Genomic DNA, 22,365 nt, shown 5'->3' with positions numbered 1-22,365 from the left:
CACAGACAGTCTGTGATGTTGTCACCGTACTCACACTCAGATAACACCTGATATAAATAGCTCCCTGTTTAGAGAGGCAAGTGTGACTCTTTACTGGTGGCTTTTGTCAGCTCCAGAGACAGAATTATTTGGATCATTCTTCAAAAACGTACCTTGAATACATTTTGGAAGACAAATAACCAGCTGCACTGTGTACAGTTTTATTGCCATGTTGCATTTCATATTGTCTGCACAGCAAAATCAGCAGGTTTCACTGCCTGCCAAAATGACACCACTGTGAGATGATTTCCTGTTCAAACAAACCCGATCACTGCCTTTAACTCCTCGAAAACACTGAAGACACATGCGACTCCAATTTTGACATGAGTGACTGCTGACACCTAGTGGACGAAAATCGTAACTAGAATACGTGTGCCCCTGTCAGGAGAAATGGGACACACCTTTTTCACCTAAAATACCAAGTTTACAGGGGTTCACTTGCCTTTTAAAAGCTATGGAAGGCCCTAATAGATCTATATCATATCGTACTTCAGTATAATCCTCTGTCTTTAGATGAAATTGTGAAGCAGTAATGTAGTTAAAAAGAACAACATTTTTTTTTTAAATGAGGGGTTGTGTGCTCGTGACTTTCATTAATGCTCAATGTGGTTAAATGAATCGCTTCTGTAATAGCTTTGTTGCTTATTTAATCCGAACAACAGTTATTGAAGGATATAAAATATACATTATAAAACATTCTGGTAATCTTCACAAATGAGAAATTTAAAATAAATAATGATCACCTCTATTGATTCCCGGAAAAAGTCAGTGTTTTTTCTACAGAAGAGAATGTTTTAATAAACACACTTGTCAAAGGAAAGGTATGCTTCTGAGAGGCAGCGATGCTCCTGTGAACTCTCTTCAGTAAACAACTAAGACTGGAATGAGAAATAACAGTGTGTAAAAAGGAAACAACATAACTGAAAAGAAAACAAGGACAGAACAGCAGAAATACAGTAAGTTGTGCAACAGCAAATACAGTTTAAGTATATACAAGCATATATTCTTTTAGTGGACATTCAACAACAGCTTCAACTATGCATGGGGCTTTAAGGACTTTGATGTCTCTTTATAGGAAACGTGTGCCGTTACTTATTCAACAACACTGGTTCCAGTAAGTGCTGAGTAGCCAAAAGATTTATTTAAGAAACTCTCACTGAGCGTTTAAGTGCTACAGATGTCTTCTGGAAACAGCAATGCAATACTTCACATGTTCAGGAGACTCATGTGGAAATTAGAAACCTGCACTACAATCAGATAACATTCAGGAGCCTGTGTTCAGCTATTAGGAAATAGATACACACTTAGTGCTGCGTACCTGGACTCACATTCAGGTTCAGGTCCGGACTCAAGTCCAGATGTTCAGGTTCAGGTCCGGACTTATTGAACCCATGGCTTGTGTGAGTAACTAAAGTGAACTTATTGTATTCTAACCCTTACACTTCGCAGTATCTAGCGGCAGTTTCGTCACATGATCCCACACCTTACTGGATTTAAAGCCCCGCGGCATTGTGTTTACATGACCCGTGGCGCCGTAGACCAAACAAATGAGTTAGACACTACCAAATATCTAATATGGCGACCACAGCAGCCCACGCTGTCCACTATGTCTAAGCCAACCACATCGCTAGCTTCCCTTGACGTCACACAGATCTGGCGAGCAGTTGCGATATTTTGCAAGACTTCGTGAGTTCAGTAATGGCCGCCATATCTGAAGCCGACACAATGTTTTTCGTCTTTTCTCAGCGCAAATTTCTCGATCTATGGAAGGTTTTAGATGGTTTAGAATAAAAAGGATAATATAAGTGCTAGTTTTTCTGCGAGTCCAAGTACCGGTTTCCGACATTCCGGTTTTAACCGGACTTGAACCGAAACTTTTTACAAGTCCAGTACCAGTTCGGAGTACCGGTACGCAGCACTATACACACTTCAATTACAGTTTGACATAATGAAGAGCAATGTGGAGAACAGTGAAGAGCTGATTTCAAATACTGAAGACAGGATCAACTAGTTCTATATTAAGACTAGTCATTCCTACCATGGCTGGAGGACTATCAGATTGTTAGTGCTGCAATCAAAATCATTACCAACTGAATGAGTATGTTACGTTATTGCAAACTTTGAAACTACAGTTAAGTTAATTCCTTTCTATCCTGTAACATGAACCCAATTTACTTTCAAAAACATGAACATGCATAAAAACATACAGCAGCTAAAAGCTCAATGTCAAACTGATGTTTAACTTCAAGAGCAATGTGTGTAAACACAAGAGTAATGATTCAGAACTCAAACCAGAATCATACTTTGTCCTGAAAATGTCAGATACAAGAGGTTTGTTTTTCCTTACGAGCTCCCGAGAAGGAATCTTAGAGCTCCTTAATAATATATTATTTTATCCAAATAATGGAAGTATTATAAACAACCTAGATGACTAGGGATTGCTATTAAAATCAAGTGGAACAGAAGGCCAGATGTTAGAAAAGCAAGGTTTGAGACCAAAAAGATTGCTTGTTCAAATTCCAGTAATGTCTCAGGAAATGGGGGTCAAGAAAACAAATAAATAAACAAACACTCTTCCTTTCCCTCTTCACAGAGGACACAGCGAAAGGACAGCCAAAGCAGATTTGGAGTAAGGCCAATCTTTCCACATCGTCTTTTTTAATCTATTTCCCTCTTTGGGGGATCACCATAAAATTCTTCTTTATAAAAGAAACATACATTTGTACAAATATTTACAAAGGGTAGGAGGGGGAAACCAAGGCATTTAGAGTCTGGGTTCTACGATTATCCACAGAGACGTTGTTCCTCATCCCTCATTCCCACATTCAAAGTCACTCAGAGTGTTTTTCTATGGTGTTTAATATCTCAGCCCACTACCATTTCAGGGTTTGTAGTGACCTGGGCCAGCCCAAGTCCCTGAGTTATTAGCATTTTTCTCTGTTAGCCAGTGCCAAGGATCTCAACCAGAGTCTGAATCACTGGTGTCTGAGGATGAGGAGGAGGAGGAAGAGGAGGAGGAGTCAGAGCTGGAGCTGCTGCCGCTGAGGCGTGCGGGCTGAGTGTTGGTCTCCACAGCGCTGGGCTTCTCCACTGAGGACAGAACAATAAGTAGGAGTTAATAAATACTGATGGACCAGGTAGAGCTTTTAATGTAGCCTCTAAAATATCTAATGAAAACACACAATGATCAAGAAACAGATTACATCTCACATAAACATGTACTTCTAGAAGACAGTCACACACAGAGTATGGATGGGAGTGCTCACCTTTAGGTTTTGTTGGTTTCTTGACAGAGTTGAGTTGCCCACTGACGTCCTGCAGCCTCCTCTCCAGCTCCCTCCTCTTCTCCAGAGTCAGCTCCTCTTTAGACATGGCAACACCTCCTTTCTTTCCTGTTGAAACTGAAAAGAAAAGACGACAACGTTGTGACAGACCTGTGAGAAATGCAGAGTATTGGTGTAAAGAGTGTTAGTGGAAGCAGAGAAGTCTTGGAAGGAACTCTATGTTAAAGTCAAAGAAAGATAAGTAATGGAAAAAATCAAAACGTGTTCTACCTTAACGCTAACCCTTGATATCGGGTTTATTAGTCTGTGAGAAGATGAGCATTCTGCATGCTCTGCATTGTACATTTTTTGCGATGAATGTAGCCTGCTTGAATCTTTTTTCATCTTTTGTTTAGCTGCTTCATGCTCATGCCTGCCAACTCAGGTTATATTTAAAAATTGTAAAAATTGGTTTTCTTTTATTGGTTGTTTAAATGGATAATCTTCAATCATGAGTGGTTGCTAACTCAAGTGCGACACCCAATTTGAGAATTAACAGGTACGGTGTAAAACTTAAAGGTCCCCTATTATGCAAAATGCACGTCAAAAATATGTGTGTGTGTCCGGTGTGTAAGGAGACTCACAAAGTGTCAGAAAATAAAACCCTCTCTCTTTTCCTCCTTACCCACATCTCTAAAAACGGGGGTACAAACGAGCTGATCCAGATTTGCTTCGGTTATGACATCGTATCGGAAATGCAGGCTGGCTTAACATTGAACTCCTGGGAATGTGCTCCTGGAATAATGCTTGATGTGGTTTAGAACATAATATGGGGTTTAATCACGGCAGCGTTTAGCTGAGTTTCTCCGTTAGAAACTTCTCTCTTCAGACAGAGAGATCATGCATGATGCTGCAAAGGGGCGTGACCAGCTACAGCTCAAATTTGGAGCAACAGTCACAGAACCAGCACTTCAGGAACAGGGCTGAAATAGAGGGGTATGAGGCATGCTACAATGGGTGCTCTATTTGGTATTTTGAGCAAAAAACCTCACAGACAAGTTTTCTATAGATATTATCCTACATTATAGTGTTGAAATATAGCATAATAGGAGACCTTTAATATAAAACTGTTTGAATATTTTAATGCTCAGCCATGGTCAGTTATTATGGACTGGCTTACAGCTATGCCTTACAAAGCTGCATTGATTCATAGGAGTGATGTAGCTAACCAATCACATTATTCTAGAAGTTTATTTATGTCCCAGTATTTTTCCTTTGCATCACTTTGAAATCATTTTGACAGCTGCATCATGCGCTACATATTGATTAACTCTGGTGGTAACACGTACTGCTAATAACTTATCAAAGCTAAATATAAGACATTGCTGAAAAAAAGACATTCTGTTATTTGATTGGCTTCCTTTACCTAGTTCACCGTAAGGCTTACGGGGCTTCTTCCTCAGACAGGTCATGACGTAGCGCTCCAGCTCCTTCAGTGTCGACGGCTTCAGTGTTTCAAAGTCTATCTCGATCTCCTCGGGGTTGGTGTCCCTCAGGGAAGGCTCCCTGGACTGAATGATGTGGACCACACGACCCAGCTTCTCTCCTGGCAGCTTGTTGATGTCGAGGCTCAGCTGGCGCTTCTCGTCGTAGGACATGGGCACAAACTCCTCCTCTTCCTCAGAGTCGTAGTGCGGCAGCATGGATGTGGGCGGTGGGGGGTAGAAGGGCTTCTTTGTGGGCCTGCAGAATGAAGAGAGGCATACAGTACAGTCAGGACAAAAGCCCATTATTATGAGCTGCTTGACTTTCTGAATACGTAATGAAATATAAAAGATCGCCTGTTTATAACAGTAGCTTAAAAACAGTTTGAAGTGAAAATGTGATACAGATTGATGGCTTTTCTATAGGACGGGTCATTATTTTACTACTGACTTGCTATTCTTGTTACTCTTCTTCCCCTGGCTCTTCTTTGGCTGGGAGCCACCTGTTTTGGCAGACTTGCTTTTCAGGATCTTGCCAGGCATTTTCCATTCCTCAGAGCCAGCTCTGCTTCTTTCAGTTCGACTTCTCTTCTCCAGCTTCTTCTTTTTCTTCTTCTCCTTCTCCTTCTTTTCTTTCTTCTCTTTCTTCTTCTTGGCCTTAATGATGGGGCCTTGAGAGAGGGCGGCGAGCTGCTCGTGCATGGCTCTGAGCTGAAACATCATTAGAGACAATCATCATCAATGGGAACCAGTTTGTTTCCACATACAATATGTTGTAGTAGAGAGACCTGGGTCACTAACCAATACTAGAGGACTTACTTGTGTGCACACCTGATTCTGTAACTCAGCCAAGCGATGTGCTCGCACTTCTTCACAGTCGGAATTGGGGCTGCTCTCGCTCTCTTCACTCTCACTGCTGGGCTCGCTCTCTGAAGTGGACGATGATGAGGACGAGGAGGAAGAAGAAGAGGACGACGACGATGTTGGATTGCCACTGATTGACATGGCTGAGTGATCCATATGTGGTACATCTGGCATCTTGGCAAATCGGAACTCAAACACATCCTGGAGCACACAAACAAAAAAAGGATAAGAAAGGGCTGGAAATAAACAATCAACCGTCAAAGAGGAGGGGTTTTCAGTCTGCTGCACTTTTAGTTCAGGTCTGATTATTTGAAAAGTAGAATTGGACAGATAAGCTCACCTGCAGTTTCCGTGCCATGCCTACAACATCATGGTCGGGGGGGTTGTACTTGTAGCAGTTGGAGAACATGAGTCGTACATCGCTAGCAAACTGTTGAGCGTCTCTGTATTCCCGACAGTCCATCTTCCGCTGATGAAGAGACAGACAGTTTTAGAGCTTCCACCATATCTTTAGGATGTTTTTCCAGATGTTATCAGTTTATTATTTCTTAAAAATAATTGCCAATTTACAAAACATAACACATTTTTTTATTGAAAGATCTGACACGACATACATTTATTGTAGGAGCTTTACTGATGTTTTTATTTGTAAGGCTGTTCTTATACAACATCCTACAGAAAGTACAGGAAGTTAAACTTGTTCTGTGCACAGGACTTTTTCAAACAAAGGGCCCCTTTAGTCCCTACTAGTCTTATAAAAAAATGTTTTCATATGTTGAAATTCAGTGATTGTATGCTTTGTTTAGTATTTAGTCATTTTGTCGGTAGCCATGTTAATTTAAGTGCTTCCTGGTCTTCAGACAGACAGATTTTGAATCTCTATGAGTGTTTATCTTCTGGTAAAGTAAAAGTGAAATGCCTGTTTGGAAGTCACCTTGATGGAGCTGAGGTCCATGGGACACTTAATGATGTCATGATAGTCATGAAGTCCCAGTGCAGCTGCGTCCACAGGGGTGTAGAAAGGCCAGGCGTACGCTGCATGTTTCTTAGACAAGATGTCCTTCAGCAGCCCGCTGCAGTACCTCAGCTGGGGGCTCAGCTTGCCCTTCTTCAAGGGCTGAGCCTGAACAGAATCGGGCAGGTCCTTCTTGGGGGGTTTGATGGGGCGTCCACTGCCCACTCTGCGTCCACTGCCTGCCATCATTGGCTGCAGCAGGACGGGACCTCCAGGGCTCCTGACCAGGCCCATCCCAGGCGGGGTCTCCAGGCTCATGCCCCCCATGGAGGAGATGGAGTGCATGGAGGTGTCGTGGACCTGGCCCCCGTGGCCTCCTTTCCCCAAACCCACCATGTGTGTTGCTCCCGACATGCCCACAGTCAATCCCATGGTGGAGGGGGTGGTGGTGTCTGCCTTACGTTTGACACCTTTTTTCTAGGAATAAATATGGGGAAGTCACAATCCTGAGGTTTAAGTCCATCTTCATCGAGTGCCTTTTAAGTTACCTATACAACATGTCCCAGCAGCCCCGTCAGCAACCCCTCCCTACACATTTGTGTTTTTTCTAGACAACGTAAACTGAATATGCAAAACCCAGACTTCCTGGTCTCGGTTGTCACTCATTGTGTCATGTAGAGAAAACCAGTTCATTGACTTTCAGCAATAACTAAGCTCATTAACAGAGTTTATTGTACCTTGGTTGTGGGCTGTGTTAGCGGCAGGCTCATGATGTTGGCAGGGGGGAGGCTTTTGGGTAGCACAGTCTGGGGAGAATTGGCCAGCATGGACTCCCCAGTGTCCGACGAAGAAGGGGAGTAGGCTGACTGGGACACTGCCGGGACCTGCTGAGCCCTCGCTGGTAAGAGACAAACATTCAACTTTAGTGATGGGACCCAGAATGAAAAGGTATGTCCAAACAGTTCAGAGAAAGCCCAATATCACTGGGGACATACATGATCCTAATGTTGCTTCTTATATGAATGCTACGAAAGAAACTGTTTCAAAATCTGCGTTAGAAACTCACAGTTAGATTTGCGACCTCCTCCCCGGCTGTTCTTGCTCCGAGGGGTTGGAGGAGGCAGCTCAACCTCTTCCTCGGGCATCTGGGCCACCTTCTGGAGGAAGATCTTCTCTAAGGGCTGGGCCATCAGCACAATGTCGTCTGTCGGCTACCCAAGGAAACAATATATAAAAACATTAGCACACTAAAAAGAAGCCTTCACAGTGAAAAAAACAGTTTTTTATTTCTTGGAACAGGTTTTTGTAATGATGTACAATTCCTTTACAGACTGAAAACCAAAACTCAACACCAAAAATACCAAACATTTGCTTGGAAAATGTCCTATTTTCTTGCAACTTATTCTGGAATTTGACATAGTTTCTTATACGTAATTGAATAACAAAGGTAAAAACTGTGATATATGGATGAAAAAGATCTGTTTAAATGATCTGAATCAACCCTAGCTGCAAAGAAAGTATCAACTGCTCTTTTGGATTAGTTACAACAACAATTATTACAACCAAAGGACGGATAGTTTACTCTATATGGAAGCTTTATTAAAGAAAAAACAATCAACATCGTAAATAAATATCTCTGGTGTTCATCTGGGGTTTAGTACATCTCAAGAAAAGTTGTCTTATTTGTAAAAAAAACAAGTAGAGGATCTCCACTAAATCTTAAGAGGCAGCAACATGAGGATGCTGATGTCATTAGTTTCTTTGTCAACTTAGCATTTTCATTTTCATTGCATAACAAGTTACATGCAGTATATGCAGGTCAGCACAGGTAACGTTATGACATAGGATAGCGTCCGAGACAAGTTTCTGTTTGCAAAGTGTTGAACTTTTCTCATGGGACATAAAGAGGTGTGAAATGGCTCTCTCAGAATCTTAAGTAATTATCCGGGTCTGCTCCTGGACCTGGATCATCAAAAAATAAAGGTTTTCTTTGGTCCGTTGAAACTAGGATATGTTACAACTTCTTTGAGTTTATCTACAATCCTTTAGTATCCCTGGTCTGGGTAAGGTTCACATGTAATATAATATGTGTTTTTACCTTATAACCTACCTTGTTGTAGATGTAGCAGTTGGTGAACATTGTGTTGAAGTCCTGTATGCACTCACTAGCACTGCGATAGTAATTGTTCTCCAGGCGCTTTTTGATAGTTCCCATATCCATGGGTTGTTTGATAATTTTATGGTAATCCTTAAAAAGCATAATGACAAAGAAATGTTATTAAACAAAAATGATGGAGCATTTGAACATGGGCTATTTGACCAAATCAGAGACATCAATAAAACTTGACAAATAGAAAGTGAATTTCGGATGGGCTTGGATTCAACTCACTGGCAGGTTAAGCCTGAAGGCATCCACCGGCTCGTGGAAAGGCCAAGCAAACTGATGCCTCCACAGTGACTTCATCAGGGTCTTCTGGAGAAACTGCAGCTGGTTGGTCATGCGGCTTGGCCGGCTAGGATCCTTCACTGGAGGCTGTGGGGGGGCAGGAGGACCTTGGGGCATCGTGTGCGGCAAAGACGGGCTCTCAAAGTCTTCGTACAGCAGGGAGGGCTTACGAATGCGTTTGCCCGAACTACTGTGTTGGTCCATCCCGCCGCCGGACAACCCAACCAGGGAGCTGCAGGGGGGGGGACACACAAAGAGGATGGGGAAAAGATGGAACAACCGAAAAAAAACCTGCAAGACCTAAGATGCTACCTCACATCAAAGTTAGATTGCAATTACAAACATCATATCACAAAAAAAGGAGAACAGTGAAAACATATTTAAGAGGAAAGAAAAAGATATAGGTCAAAAGCAAGAATGTTCAGCTAGTGAAAGAAATTGCACTTTTAAGTTCAAAGTACGACTTTTGTTAACTTCATTGATTCACAGTCCCCCTCTCCCATGAATGCATACGCTCATGGAAAAAGTGCATTGTCAAAAAGTGCAGCCTTTAAATGCTTTATTCCAATGAGCCATGACAACTGAATATGGCTCTGTCCTCCCAGTCAGCGATCTGTCATCTAGGAAACTAAGATTCTATCGATAGGCTGCTACTATTAGCACAGACATGGGAACAACCAAAGCATGGCCCCTCACTCAAAACGTCCTTTTTTTGGCTCTTAAATACATAAATCATGGGGAAATTATGGGATTTAGCACAGTATTCGAAACAAACAATAGGTAGGGAGTCACATCTTTGTTAGTCCCTGGCTTTCATGCTCTGTGAGATTAGGCCTATTTTTCTTTTTATTATTTGTAAACTGCAATGATGCACAAGGTTACTGCACGACCACAACTAAATACTAATGTCAATAAAAATTCAAAAAAAGCTAATAAATAATTAATATCTAACACACAAATGCTTAAGATACTTCTTTAAAACATGGCCTAATAAGCAGGGCACTTTGGGTTCAAATCTCAACCCTGCTCTTTACGGCATAATCCTTTTTTTCCTCCTATTTACAAAAGAATGAATGTCAGGGATACTCAAGCCAATGCCCTTGATGTGAGGCACTACAGCCCAATCCAGCTGCTCAGTACTCGCACAGTTAGCATTAAGAATGTGTAGAATTTAAAAAGGACATGTTTCCCAAAAAGAATTAAAGAATTTAAGTTATAGAAATGAGACTCAAAAGCTCTACTAATCAGTTATCTTCAGACTTAGCTGTGGTTCAACACAACTACACGATATATTCCAAATAGACACAAAAAGTCTCTCTGTCTATGAAGTTAGATGAGGCCACCATAAACCCTATTGTTCCATTTTTCTTCTTCCTCTTTCCAGAGCACATGAACCAGATTTAGACAAAGTTAAATCTCACACAGAGTTCAGGACACACACTTGCCCCACTGACACACAAGCTGTGGCAAAGCCTGCGAGTGGATTTTCTACATCATTCAGAATGTCAGCAACACAAGGAAAGGCTGCACCTGCATTAGCATTTAGAAAACCATGAGCCACTGTGTTTTGAAAACATAAAATATAAACTTTCAGTCAAACATTCATTTATTTAAGCTTTTCAGATTAGTTATCAAGTATTATGTAATTGTGACTTAATCTAAATAATAGTGATTTATTCGTTTTTCCTTGATATTTTACTGGAATGGCGTATAAAATCTTAATCACTGTAATAATTAAACTGTAGCTATATTTGGCTCTTTTTTTTATAGGTGTTACAGGTAAACATGTTTTGACTCTTCTGTGTCTGCACAGTAAAGATAATAGCTCTTCAAAATAATTGTTTTACATATAACTTACAACAAAATAAAAGCTCAATAACGTGGCTTGGATACCAACAAAAAGTATATACTTGATTATTTAAAAAAAAGGTCTGGCAAACATGTGTCAGTGTTAAATCACACACACATGATACTAAGTAAGTAAACATTTGCAATTACTAAAAATAAATTTAAATTAAGTTATTGCTGTAGAAAATGATTGTTCCATGGGAATTCACTTTAGAGGCAGATCTTTTGCACACTTTATGTTTGGTAGTTGTGCACTGCATGAGCAGGACCTTGTAGATGTTCTTGACTCCTACTGGAAACACACAACAATGTTTCCCGCCTTCAGGGTGTTGTGGTTATACAGAAGGGTTGGCTGAGCAAATGCAATGTTATTTGTGTTATAAAAAACGTATATAGTCTGTTAATGACAACTGAGCCACGTGACAGTTGACCTGAAATACAATTTTTCCACATCAATAATCCTCTTTGGTCATCAAATCTAATAATGATAAGTAAATAGCTGTTCACTTTTTTGATTTCCTTTATAAATGCAGTCTATAACATCATGCGTTGAAAATAACCGTACTGCATGAATCCAAACGTCTTAATATATGATATAAACTACGTTTTTCTTATTAATTACTTAACATTTACAGATGCAGGTGACTAATGTGGCTTTGTGTTTTCAAACTGCATTGCATGAACGTATATGTTTACTTAAATTCCTTATTCATCTCACAATAGAGCTAAAAAGCATCGTTGTTTTAAATCAAAACAAAGAAATGTCAGACACTTGGTTTTACGATTCAACAGCTGGTGATCGCGTGGTTCGGACGCCCCGCCCTCACTGTTTGTAAACACTGCCTCACAATGACAGAAACGAATAATGGGAAGAGGTTTAATGTCAAATCAAGAACACGAGAGCTTTATAATGCTCTAGGAAAGGTTACATTGTTATTCTCTCAGTCGATCCCACTCATTTCTCCACAGCATACATACGTTATAGCACCGGCACAGGAGCTATGAAGCTAACCAAACAGCACTGCCTGACAAATCGGTCCATATGGGGCTGCTACATTTTGTAATAGTATAATATATATCTAGTAAGCATTTGGTAGACAGTATATAGTTCCAGTTATGTTGTGAGATAGTCACATGAGCTGTGGGATTAGCTTTTGCAGGGTGTCTGAGAGATGAATGACCCAACTGACAGAAAGCCGGGCGGGGAACCAGCCGGTGGGGCTGCAGCTGTCACCTGCTTTCCTTTATGCGAGCTCACTATAGAATATAAAAGCTAGAAGATAAAGGCTGCACGTAAAGCGCATACACATTTAGTTGCAATTACGTAAAGAAGTCATGTTTTGATAGTCTGCTATTAAAGCTAGCTAAACAAGGCAGCCTACTGAGGCAACCGTTTGCTGACAAGCTAGCGTTCTTATCGAGAGGCTAACGGTAATTAACGTAGCTAATGTTAAATGATGCACTCAAAGCTAACGTAACGTATCTTTCAAGACGTTTATATCGTTTGATTTCACAAAGGTGTGGACAACAATTACAGCACGCTTTACCTGTCGTGATGCGGGTTGACGGCCGCTTCCATTGGCCTGTAGGCGGGTGTTATTACAGTCCAATTTTTCCACCACTGTTTACGCTGCACTTCCACTGATACACCACTAAACAACGCCGCAATGAAATGGCGACCTATCGCTTCCGCTTGAACCTATATAAACCCTCCGCGTGGCAGTGTTGCGTATTTCCTGTCACGTTACGAGTGCTTCTGCACTCCTATTGGCTGTAATCAGACGTCTATCAAACAACACACGCCCTGCTTCTTCATAGTCGGTACATCTTGTACTCCGTCATTTTTGAAGCGTTGAAAACAAAGCAGCGTGAATCCATTCAGGTTATACATTATGGCTTCAAAGTGTTTACGATTACGATTTTACTTATACAAATGAACGTCCTTTAGTCTGCAGGGATTGGTGAAATCATAATTTATTTTTTTTACAATTTATCACATACTATCATGTTTGCATTAGGACCAACAGGATCAGATGAACTTACAAAGAAACAGAAACAGAAATAAAGTTAACGTTCTAGCCATACTTTGGAAATCATTTTCTTCAATTTTGCATATCATTAAACTTTTGTTGCATTTTTGCCATTGCCCATGACTAGTCCATAAAGAATTTCCTTAAAATGTTTTTTTAAAATAACATATCTTAAAGTTATGTCAAGTCATAAAGCTTCAGAATAAATACAAAATAAAAATAAAATCAGCAGTAGTTTGAGGGCCATATACAAAATAAGCCCTTTTAGCCATGTATTATAATGTTAGAAACAAAAAAGTTCAAGCTGTAATAATTCATTCTGATAGTAATGCAGGAAAAGCTATCAAACACTTTGATAAAAAAAACAAAAAACAAGGAGGAATATAAAAAACATAAACATTAAAATCCCATCATTTAGAAACACACCATCTTAAATCTCTATGATCTAATCTATTTGATCTGTTCTACATCTATTTGCAGCAAGAAAAAAAGTGTGTGTGAAGCAAACTAGTGTGTAATTGTCATAAACTATCTTCAAGATGATTCCCATTTACACCCATATTGGCATATAGCAACTTCACCTTCAAAAGTGCATGAAGTAGGGAAATATCCCTAATAGGCAAATACTCACAACACTTGTATGTATGGATGTAATCAATTTTGACTCTTCGTGTCTGGATTTTTAACCAGCAACTTTCAGGTAACACATCTGCTTTTTCTGAATTGAGGCCAACCCCTGCACGCACGTATCACTGAGCATCATTCTTCACCTCTTCTTAACGGTGAAAGCCCATATTCTGCTTTCTCAACAGTTCAGCATAGAGGCCGCCTTTTCCCACCAGCTCATCATGACTGCCCTCCTCCTTCAGCTTACCATTGTCCAGGACAAATATATGATTGGCCTTCTCTACAACACTCATCCTGTTGGATATCAACAGCACAGTGCAGTTGTCGGTTTGGTTTAAAGACTCAACAGCTTTCTTCACCTGTTGAGTACAATAATGACTTTGTGTTACATGAAGAACGCTGGTTAATATGAGCAAAATGAATGAAACTCAGAGTAAGAATTTCCAACCTGATGTTCATTCTCTGTGTCCAAGTCACTGGTGGCGTTGTCCAGGATCAGGATTTTGGGACGTCTGATTAAAGCTCTGGCAATCGCAATGCGTTGCTTCTGTCCTCCAGAAACCTGGCCTCCCTTCTCCCCAGCATCTGTGCAACACAAGGGCATGCTGTTATTGTGTTTATGTACATCGTTGGGGAGCAGTGCATTTTTTATTGCATGGGGGAAAACCAAGTTGTACTGTTGGTTAAATGATCACTTTCTCATTTTCAGATTCATACTTGTTTCGGGTCTCTAATAGAGCATGTTTACATGCTTAAGTGCTAAAACATACTCTTACAGTATGTCTGAATATACCTTTATTATCCTTTACTTTTGAACCACGTTTTCTAATTATTTCCAGTAGTATATATCAATAACAGAAAATAAATGGATGCATTACCTGATTTAAATTTGAAACGGATTTAAGTTATTATGAGTTTTTGCCAAACTTGATACAGTGATCTAGCTACATACTGCAGCTGTCAGTAATAATGTTAATGAAATTGAAAACCTTTTGTTAATATCCAAGCTCGTTTTTGAAGGCAACCTAATTATAGGTGTTCAATACCTGCAGATAATCTGGTACCAAGACAACTTGTTAGTTAAAAAAAAATGTTTTCTACTACTAAGAAGCTATAGATCATTCTATAAAAAAATATATATATTTGTTTTTAATTCCAGGAAGTAAAGAGAACAAATTGGAAGAGTTACCCCTCAGGATTTCATGCTAATGGTTTATATTTGTGGCTCTGACCTGTGTCGTATCCACTTGACAGCTCCGTGATGAAGTCGTGGGCACTGGCCAGCTTGGCCGCTCTGTACATATCCTCATCAGAGGCATCCTCGTAGCCATACTTGATGTTCTCCCGCACAGAGCGGGCAAACAGCACACAATCTTGGCTCACCACAGCAATCTATAAACAAAAAGGATGCAAAGGAAACGTCAGTGGTTATGTAGCTATTGCAGAGTGATTTACAATGAGCATAACAAAAATGTGACAAAAAAAAGGCAAAAAGTGCTACCAAGTGCTCTTATGATATTCCTGTTACAAAAATACCAAGGTGCAAAGCAGTGAATGTGAAGAGACATTTGGAAGAATCTGAGGAAAAACTTTAGCTGATCCAATTATGTATTGTAATCTTGAATTTTTGTTTCAGCTTCCAGGCTGTATCTAATTATGTCCTTTTTCAATTAATGTCCATTAAAAAAGTGCAGTAATTACGCTTATTGACTTTCTTTAGAATGTGGATATTTCTGCAAACATCCCTAAATATCCCCAAAGGAAGTTCTCAAAAGACTTAATTACTGAATGCAGTCTTTACTGTTTGAATATGGTGTTTGTGAAAAAAAGACATCTCAACGCATTCCGCAAACTACATAGGAATAGGTTCTAAGAAACATTGATCCATAGCGTCCCTGGATGAAACACATCAGGGTTCCTGTAAGTTTTCTGTTATTGAGCTCACTGTATGTCAAATTAGACAATTTCAGCTATGTACTTAAAATATTCTAATACAAATTGGTCCTTCCTGTGGCAACCCACGTTGTCATGTAGGTACTGGTCTTTGTAGTTTGTCAGTGGTTTCCCATCCAATAGGATCTCCCCTGCTTGGGGCTGGTAGAATCTCTCCAACAGCTTGACGCAAGTGGACTTCCCCGATCTGTTGAGCCCAACGATGGCAGTGACTTTGCCTGGCTTTATATCCAGAGAAACTTCCTGGTAGATGAGAGGAATAGGATGAATTTCAAAAGGCTAGTATCCAGTATGTAATTGTAGTCAATGTAAAAATAAATGCACAAGAGTTAAACATACATACATACCTTGAGCACAGGATTGCCATTGTCTGTACTCCCGGGATAGGAAAATGTGACTTTTTTGAACTGAATGTGTCCCTGAAGATCTTCAGGGCTCAAAGTGCCATTTGGTGGTAATTGAGGGTTGCGATCTAAATATTCAAAGATTTTCTCAGATGCACCAATGGCCTTCCTCACTGCCGGGTAATAATGCATGACAGCCTGAAAGAGAGGTGGTAGAATGAGGCACTTTTTAATTGAAAAGTCATTTACATTTTCATTCAAGCTTTATGTTGGCCTGTAGCTTACCTCTACAGCAGAGGCAAACTGCAGCTCATAGAGGACGTACGACACCAAGTCTCCACTGCTGACGTCCCCCTTGGTCACAAGGATCCCTCCATAGTACAGAATGCACACCTTCAGGGCCAGGGTCGTCATCTGGGAGAACATTTCAAATTGATCACACATTTAAGGTACTGCACTTAATTGTAATTAATATACTTCAATGAAGACAAAGCTCAAAATCACTAGCCATTGCATGATAAAAATGTCTAAACTAGTGGAGGTTCAAAGAATATTTATCAGTTTTCTTCCAAAGGTTCTTCGTGTTTTCATTGCAATTTTAGCATATGAGCATGGTATCATATTTTGCTACATTCTAAATTAACCCACCCTCTACTAACAGACAAATTTGTGCTCAGAAATTGTTGTACACAACCCATATCAGAATTCAACTCACACTATTAGCCCAGGTAGAGGTTGCATAGGCCACTGCTTCCTTTTTGTTGAGGGAGTAGGTATCCTCTAGCCGCTGTCTGTACCTCTCTGTCTCTCCATCTTCATTGGCAAAGCTCCTCACCGTCTTCATGTTGGAGAAAGTCTCAGTGGCAACCTGGTTGGCCTTAGCAAGTGACTCCTGAACCTGTGCAGCAATAGTCTGTAACATGGATAAATCAAAATGACACGTTAAGTATTTATACATCAAAACAGTGGACTAATTGTTGCAGCTCTAATTGAGACATATCAGGAAGTCGGCTTTACCTGGTGAAAGTGTCCAGTGAGTTTGGGTATGACCCAGATGATAGGCAGTCCCATACAGGTAAGCAGAGACATTTTCCATGACTGGCTCACCATGAAGAACATGAGGAAGCCAAAACGCGCCGTGTACCACATTACAAGACTTAGTTTCTCGCTCAGTGCCTCGCTCATGTCGTTTGTATCAGTGGTAACCCGGGACACTAGTTCACCTGAGAAAATAATGTATTATTGATTCTACCCAGCCAGCGCAAATTTAGTCAAGTATATCTATAAGGAAATTCATTACAAAAAAAAAAAATGGGCTTGGCTTCGATAAAAAAAAAAAGTGTGTAGCATAAGTGAAATAAATAGATTAATTAATTATGACTGATTGTATACAGAACTTTTTCCTTAAAGGTCCCCTATAATGCTTTTCTGGTTATAACCGATTTTTCTTGTGTTATGTAGCATTTTCGCCTTTTTCCATTTTTTTCTTCCGGGGGCGACATTGACGACACTACATCTGGAGACCAATTGGCAAGTTGGCACGCCCATATCTACAGACCAATAGGCACACCCTCTGCCAACCGACCATTTACTGTTGGAAGGCTGAAATGTCAAGAAAGTACAATGCCCTGAATGTGAGGGGAAACGTCATCTGCTTGCCTTACCAAAGGCAGTACCACGAAAAAGTCAGTGGTTGAAATGTATTTTTAACACTGTTCCTTCAACTGTCCAACATACTGTACTGTGTGCCCGGAATTTCACGGACGACAGCTTCAAAAACCTTGCACAGGTTGATGCCGATATGCAAAGCGTGCAGTACTGAAGGACGAGGCTGTTCCTACTTTGTTTCAGTTCTAACATTAAATCTGAAATGTAAGAGCGACATAAAAAATTAAAACTTTCCAGTGTGAAACCGCCTGCTCCAATATACTTTGGGACGGTGGATCAGGTCCATCACGTTGGTCTGTGTCACTTTCAGGATCAGACTCCGGTTCAAACAGTATATGGCTGTACCGCCGTCATAAACTGATGCTCAGCTGTAACGGGAAGGCTGGGAAAGCACTCTGCCTCTCTGGTTGTTGACCAATCAGAACAGAGTGTGCAAGTTGACCAATCAGAACACACTAGGCTCATAGGGGGGGGGGGGGGGGGGGGGGCAGGAGCTCCGACAAGGTGTTAGGACAGAGAGTGAATAGAGATGCTATACAGAGATGCTGTATGAGAAAATCAATGTGTTTTTGGAACATTGACCAATGTACATCTATTCTAGCACATCTCAACAATGGAAATATGACCAGTAAAAACGGCTGCAATATGGGACCTTTAAAGATTACTTTCTGCTGAGTTAGCCATATATACAGGACTCGCATGATTTACCTGTTGAAGTTGCCTCAAAGAAAGCAATATCCTGTTTCAGCACAGCCTTGAAGACGGCCCCCTGCACTGAGGTGTGTATGAGGCTCATGGTGACGTTGTACATGAGGTCACATACAAACTCAAGCACAGCACTGAAACATAGTACAGACAAAATATACAATAGTACTTAATACCTCTGCTTTCACAAAAAAATCTAAATCATGTTCAGGTACTACACAAACTTGGAACTGGTAAAAAATAATGTGGTAAAAAGATTGCATTACCTGACAATAGTCATAAGTGTCATGACTGTGATGGCCTCTGTGAATGCATCCGGTAATTCTTCATTTATGATCCAGTCCGCCACACGACCAGTGTATTTAGGGATTGCCATCTCACCTGCGGATAGAAATTCACATCAAATAAGTTTAATTTAACTTATAGACAAAACTTTCAATCTGAAATATGTAAGTAATGTCATTCCAAGTTTCACAATTTTAATTGAAAAACACGAATGCCTTAATAGCTGTTCTTATAAAATGCCTCGATGCTGAACTAATTGCTTTTCGACGACTTTGTCTCTAAATAGTGAGTGAATCTTCAAAAAACTCAAGAAAACTAAAGGACATAATTCTGAATGTTGCAGTTGTATGAGAACACTTCATATAAATGATCAACGACAAGCACTTCATTTAAAGTGTCCTACCATAAGAAGAGAGGACCACAAGAATCAGCACAGAAACAAAGCGCCTGAGATAGGGACGCATGTATCCAATCAGCCTCTTCAGAGGGTCAGAGGTGTCTTCTTTTGGCTTCTCAGATGGCGCCTTCTTCATCAGAGAGGAGATGGATTGACCACATGAGAGCAAAAGTGATGACACATATCGACTCCAGTAAAGCCATGCCACTGCCGTCACAAGATAACCCTGTAACACCTGCAAAATTAAATACAGGTTCAATACACAAACCAGAAAAGTATTTGTGGAAATACAATACCTTTTAATGCCTCAAATGAATCTGACAGAAATTGGGATAAAGCAAAAACAACATTTATAGAATCGAGGATTTATCATTCTCTTCAGACTTGTTTGGTTTTGGTTTCAGTCTTGTAGCTGCTGACATGGTTGTAACAGAAGGATGGCAGGTAACAATAGAGGAAGGGACAAGTTTATTAAGGAGAAAAGAATAAGCAACTAACCCTAACTTTTACAACATTTATTATAGCTATACACATCATTTGATGAGATTATCACATTTATCTACAATCCTAATCTGCAAAGTACCCATTTTATATAGCTATCAGACACATGCATTAGAGCAAACAGTACAATATTTCCCTCTAAAATACTGTTGAGTAGAAGTATACATTTACATAAAATAGAAATATTCAGGTAAAGTACAGATAGCTCACAGTAGTGCTTAGTCACATCGCAACAAAAGCATCTACCCACTCGCCATCTCTGCCAAGTGGCCTTGAGTAAAGCACTTGAACCACCTTCATATAGTCAATTTTAAGACATCCATGTTTGTATTTTGTTCAAGTTTAAATTGGGTTACAAAACCCTTAGCTGCTTATCTGAAAGTCTAGAGAGTTGTCTATCAGCCCGCCAACACACACACAGTGGCTAGGGAGCAATGCATCATGGGCCCTGCACTAGGATTGTCACCCCCGCAGCAACATAAGGTATTAAGAAGTGCCTGCTATTATATGGATGTTATCCCTCCTGCAACAAACACATCAACATAACAAAAACAGCTAAATACAGCTACCCACCCTTTCCCAGGAGTGCCACCCCCACACTTCCTCCAAGGTAGGCTGATCTAGAGCCCAGAGAAGAGTGATGTACACAGGGAAGTGGAAGCAAAGGACCGCTAAGCTCTGAATCCCCTCGAAGCTCCACATCCACGCCAGGCTTCCAGGGGAGGTAAGGGTGAAGAGGGCGAGGAGGCAAGCCCTGGCCAACCCTCCTCCCCACAGGGTGATCAACGGATGGGAGAGCAGGGGAGATGACAAATGGGCCAAGCGGATGGCGTGCACCACACACACATCCAGGCACAAGAAGAGTGCAGGGGTGAAGTAGCTCATTTTTTGCATAACGCACAGGTTCTGAAAATAAAACGGACAGAGGGGAGGGTTAGTTACTGTGTATTCATGCTGTCAGGTTTCCCTAGTGGGACAGAAGTCACACAAAAAACATTCACAAATACACAGCAACAAAATGACATGTGTAGACACTATGTGCTGGATGGAGGGTGCTGAAATGCATGGAATTAATAATTGTATTTAATGTGTTTTGTACATGAGGTAGCTCGATTAGGCAGTAATAAAGCATTCTTGTTTTCATATTGACAGTTAAGATCATGCTGTGTTTAATTGCTGACATTTCAGCCATTCCAACCATTTGATAAAGTATAAAAACTAAGACAAAAAAGGTATCTTGTATGTCCTTCGTAGTAAGAATCTACTTCCGTTTGGCAGCAGCTAGTGTGCTGCATAAAGTCACTTTCGTTTTCATTCACACTGCGGATTTCTTTGAAACGATTCAGCAGTAACCCCAAGTCAAACCAATCCTCATAACTACAACATTGCTATGTAGTATTATTAAGTCAAACTGTAAAGTATGCTTACTTGGATATGGCAACGCTTGATAGCTCAGTTTAGCTGCTAGCATTACAGCTGTTTATATTCTACTTACATTCCCTTTCGACCAACCAAGTTTGATGTCACGGTTAGATATTATCCTGAGGACGGAACCCGATATTTATCTAACAAACTAAGGTTAGTTTGGAGTAAGACTCAACAGCCTGCTACTCCAAACTTCGACCGAGCTGATCTGTGTTTAACTGAAACCGAAAGTAACAACTTATATCGTTTTACAGCGGAAAGTCCCTTGTATGTCTGCCAAAGTCACGGACGACGATAACCACTGACAACATGTCCTTTGCTTATATGACGTTTGGTATTTATTCCAAGCCATGTCTTCAAAAACTGTAGTAAAAAGCAGCAATGTGTGTAGCACGCTGTACAGTGTAATAGTTACATGATACGCTTGGTGTGAACCCTGAATATGTGCTATCACAAACAGTCCAGCAGCGATACCATGTGGCAAGAATATGTAACTGCCACAGCTTTACAAATTTGGTCCTGGAATATGTGTTATTACACCACATTTCAAAAGTTTAAATTGAATAGCCTTCTAAAATGAATTGATTCATTGGTTTAGGAATAACACTTTGATTTTGAGTGTCTTTTTTAAGGTTCATTTTCATGTTGCCTTGATGCAAAAGAATGTGTTCAATGGAATAATAAAGATGTAACATTAAGTTTACAGAGTGCTATAAAAGTTGTGTTAATAGATATCCCATTTATTTCACTTGTCTATTTATTGCAATACAGTTTTGTGTGCTTATGTAAACGTATACTTAATGTCAAACTTTCCATATACATTTGGTTTAAATTAAAATATGATTATTCGCCCATCCAATGTAATAAGGGCTAGTTGACTTTCTATTTGATGCTGTTAGCCTCACTTGTTTTCCCGGACATGTATTTTAAGGTTTTATAAAGCTACATATATCTGTCTGCCTATGGTTATTATACGAACATTTATCAAGATTTTTGGGACACATTTAACTGATTTATGTGCAATAATTTAAACTACAAAAAAACTATTGACGGGATTTAGACCTGAGACTTTTGCTGTCCCTGCGGCTGTGTGTCTGAGGACAGTTGCTTGCTTTGTCTGGTTGGTTATTCTTGTCATGTTTTGTAACCCATTAAGACAACTGAGGGGAATGAAGCCCCAGCAGAAACTTTGAACTTCCTGATAGCTTCCTTCCTTCCTTCTGCTTTCATGTTCGAAAGATAGGATGAGCAAAGCTATGTATACAATCACTTTTTTAGGCTGCCTGTCTAAAACCCCTATAAATCACTTACATGTTTCCTTTCATGTATTTTTAAAACCCAATTTACATTTTTGACAGTTCCTTTCTGAGAGGAAAACTATTTTACTTACATAGATCATTTAAATGTAAGTTCTCTTATATGAGCTGTTAGTGGTTCCAAATTGCAGGACCTTACCTTTAGACTAATGGAGTATTTTTGGAGTAGTTGATTTTTGATTTTTACATAAACAATCTGCATAATTCATACTTTT

The 22,365-nt window shown here is 40.2% G+C and overlaps 2 protein-coding genes across 6 annotated transcripts; both read right to left on the bottom strand.

Annotated features, from left to right (window-relative positions):
* Positions 1 to 270: 270 nt before the first annotated feature.
* On the bottom strand, positions 271 to 12,575 carry brd2b (bromodomain containing 2b). Of its 4 annotated transcripts, none has more exons than XM_063878745.1 (12): positions 12,447 to 12,575; positions 8,995 to 9,283; positions 8,704 to 8,853; positions 7,672 to 7,816; positions 7,343 to 7,503; positions 6,585 to 7,082; positions 5,991 to 6,119; positions 5,606 to 5,851; positions 5,238 to 5,497; positions 4,729 to 5,045; positions 3,306 to 3,440; positions 271 to 3,129 (listed from the first exon to the last, which is right to left on the bottom strand). In XM_063878745.1, the coding sequence occupies exons 1-12, from the start codon at positions 12,476 to 12,478 to the stop codon at positions 2,999 to 3,001; spliced, it is 2,493 nt and encodes an 830-aa protein (XP_063734815.1). In that variant the 5' UTR covers positions 12,479 to 12,575; the 3' UTR covers positions 271 to 2,998. The 4 variants fall into 4 exon arrangements, with proteins under 4 accessions (XP_063734815.1, XP_063734817.1, XP_063734816.1 ...); XM_063878747.1 differs by having other exon boundaries at positions 5,618 to 5,851; XM_063878746.1 differs by having other exon boundaries at positions 8,716 to 8,853.
* A 282-nt stretch (positions 12,576 to 12,857) lies between these two features.
* tap1 (transporter 1, ATP-binding cassette, sub-family B (MDR/TAP)) lies at positions 12,858 to 21,244 on the bottom strand. 2 transcript variants are annotated; one of them, XM_063878750.1, is made up of 13 exons: positions 20,838 to 21,244; positions 19,983 to 20,315; positions 18,915 to 19,143; positions 18,493 to 18,607; positions 18,230 to 18,360; positions 16,871 to 17,076; positions 16,569 to 16,766; positions 16,139 to 16,267; positions 15,857 to 16,051; positions 15,579 to 15,752; positions 14,789 to 14,948; positions 14,005 to 14,141; positions 12,858 to 13,915 (listed from the first exon to the last, which is right to left on the bottom strand). In XM_063878750.1, exons 2-13 carry the CDS (start codon positions 20,301 to 20,303, stop codon positions 13,706 to 13,708), a joined length of 2,205 nt encoding a protein of 734 aa, XP_063734820.1. In that variant the 5' UTR covers positions 20,304 to 20,315; positions 20,838 to 21,244; the 3' UTR covers positions 12,858 to 13,705. The 2 variants fall into 2 exon arrangements, with proteins under 2 accessions (XP_063734820.1, XP_063734819.1); XM_063878749.1 differs by having other exon boundaries at positions 20,905 to 21,243.
* Between the last annotated feature and the right edge of the window lie 1,121 nt (positions 21,245 to 22,365).

This window comes from Eleginops maclovinus, chromosome 3 (assembly GCF_036324505.1).
Source record: "Eleginops maclovinus isolate JMC-PN-2008 ecotype Puerto Natales chromosome 3, JC_Emac_rtc_rv5, whole genome shotgun sequence".
NCBI lineage: Eukaryota > Metazoa > Chordata > Actinopteri > Perciformes > Eleginopidae > Eleginops > Eleginops maclovinus.
This window is presented reverse-complemented; position numbering and strand designations above follow the sequence as displayed.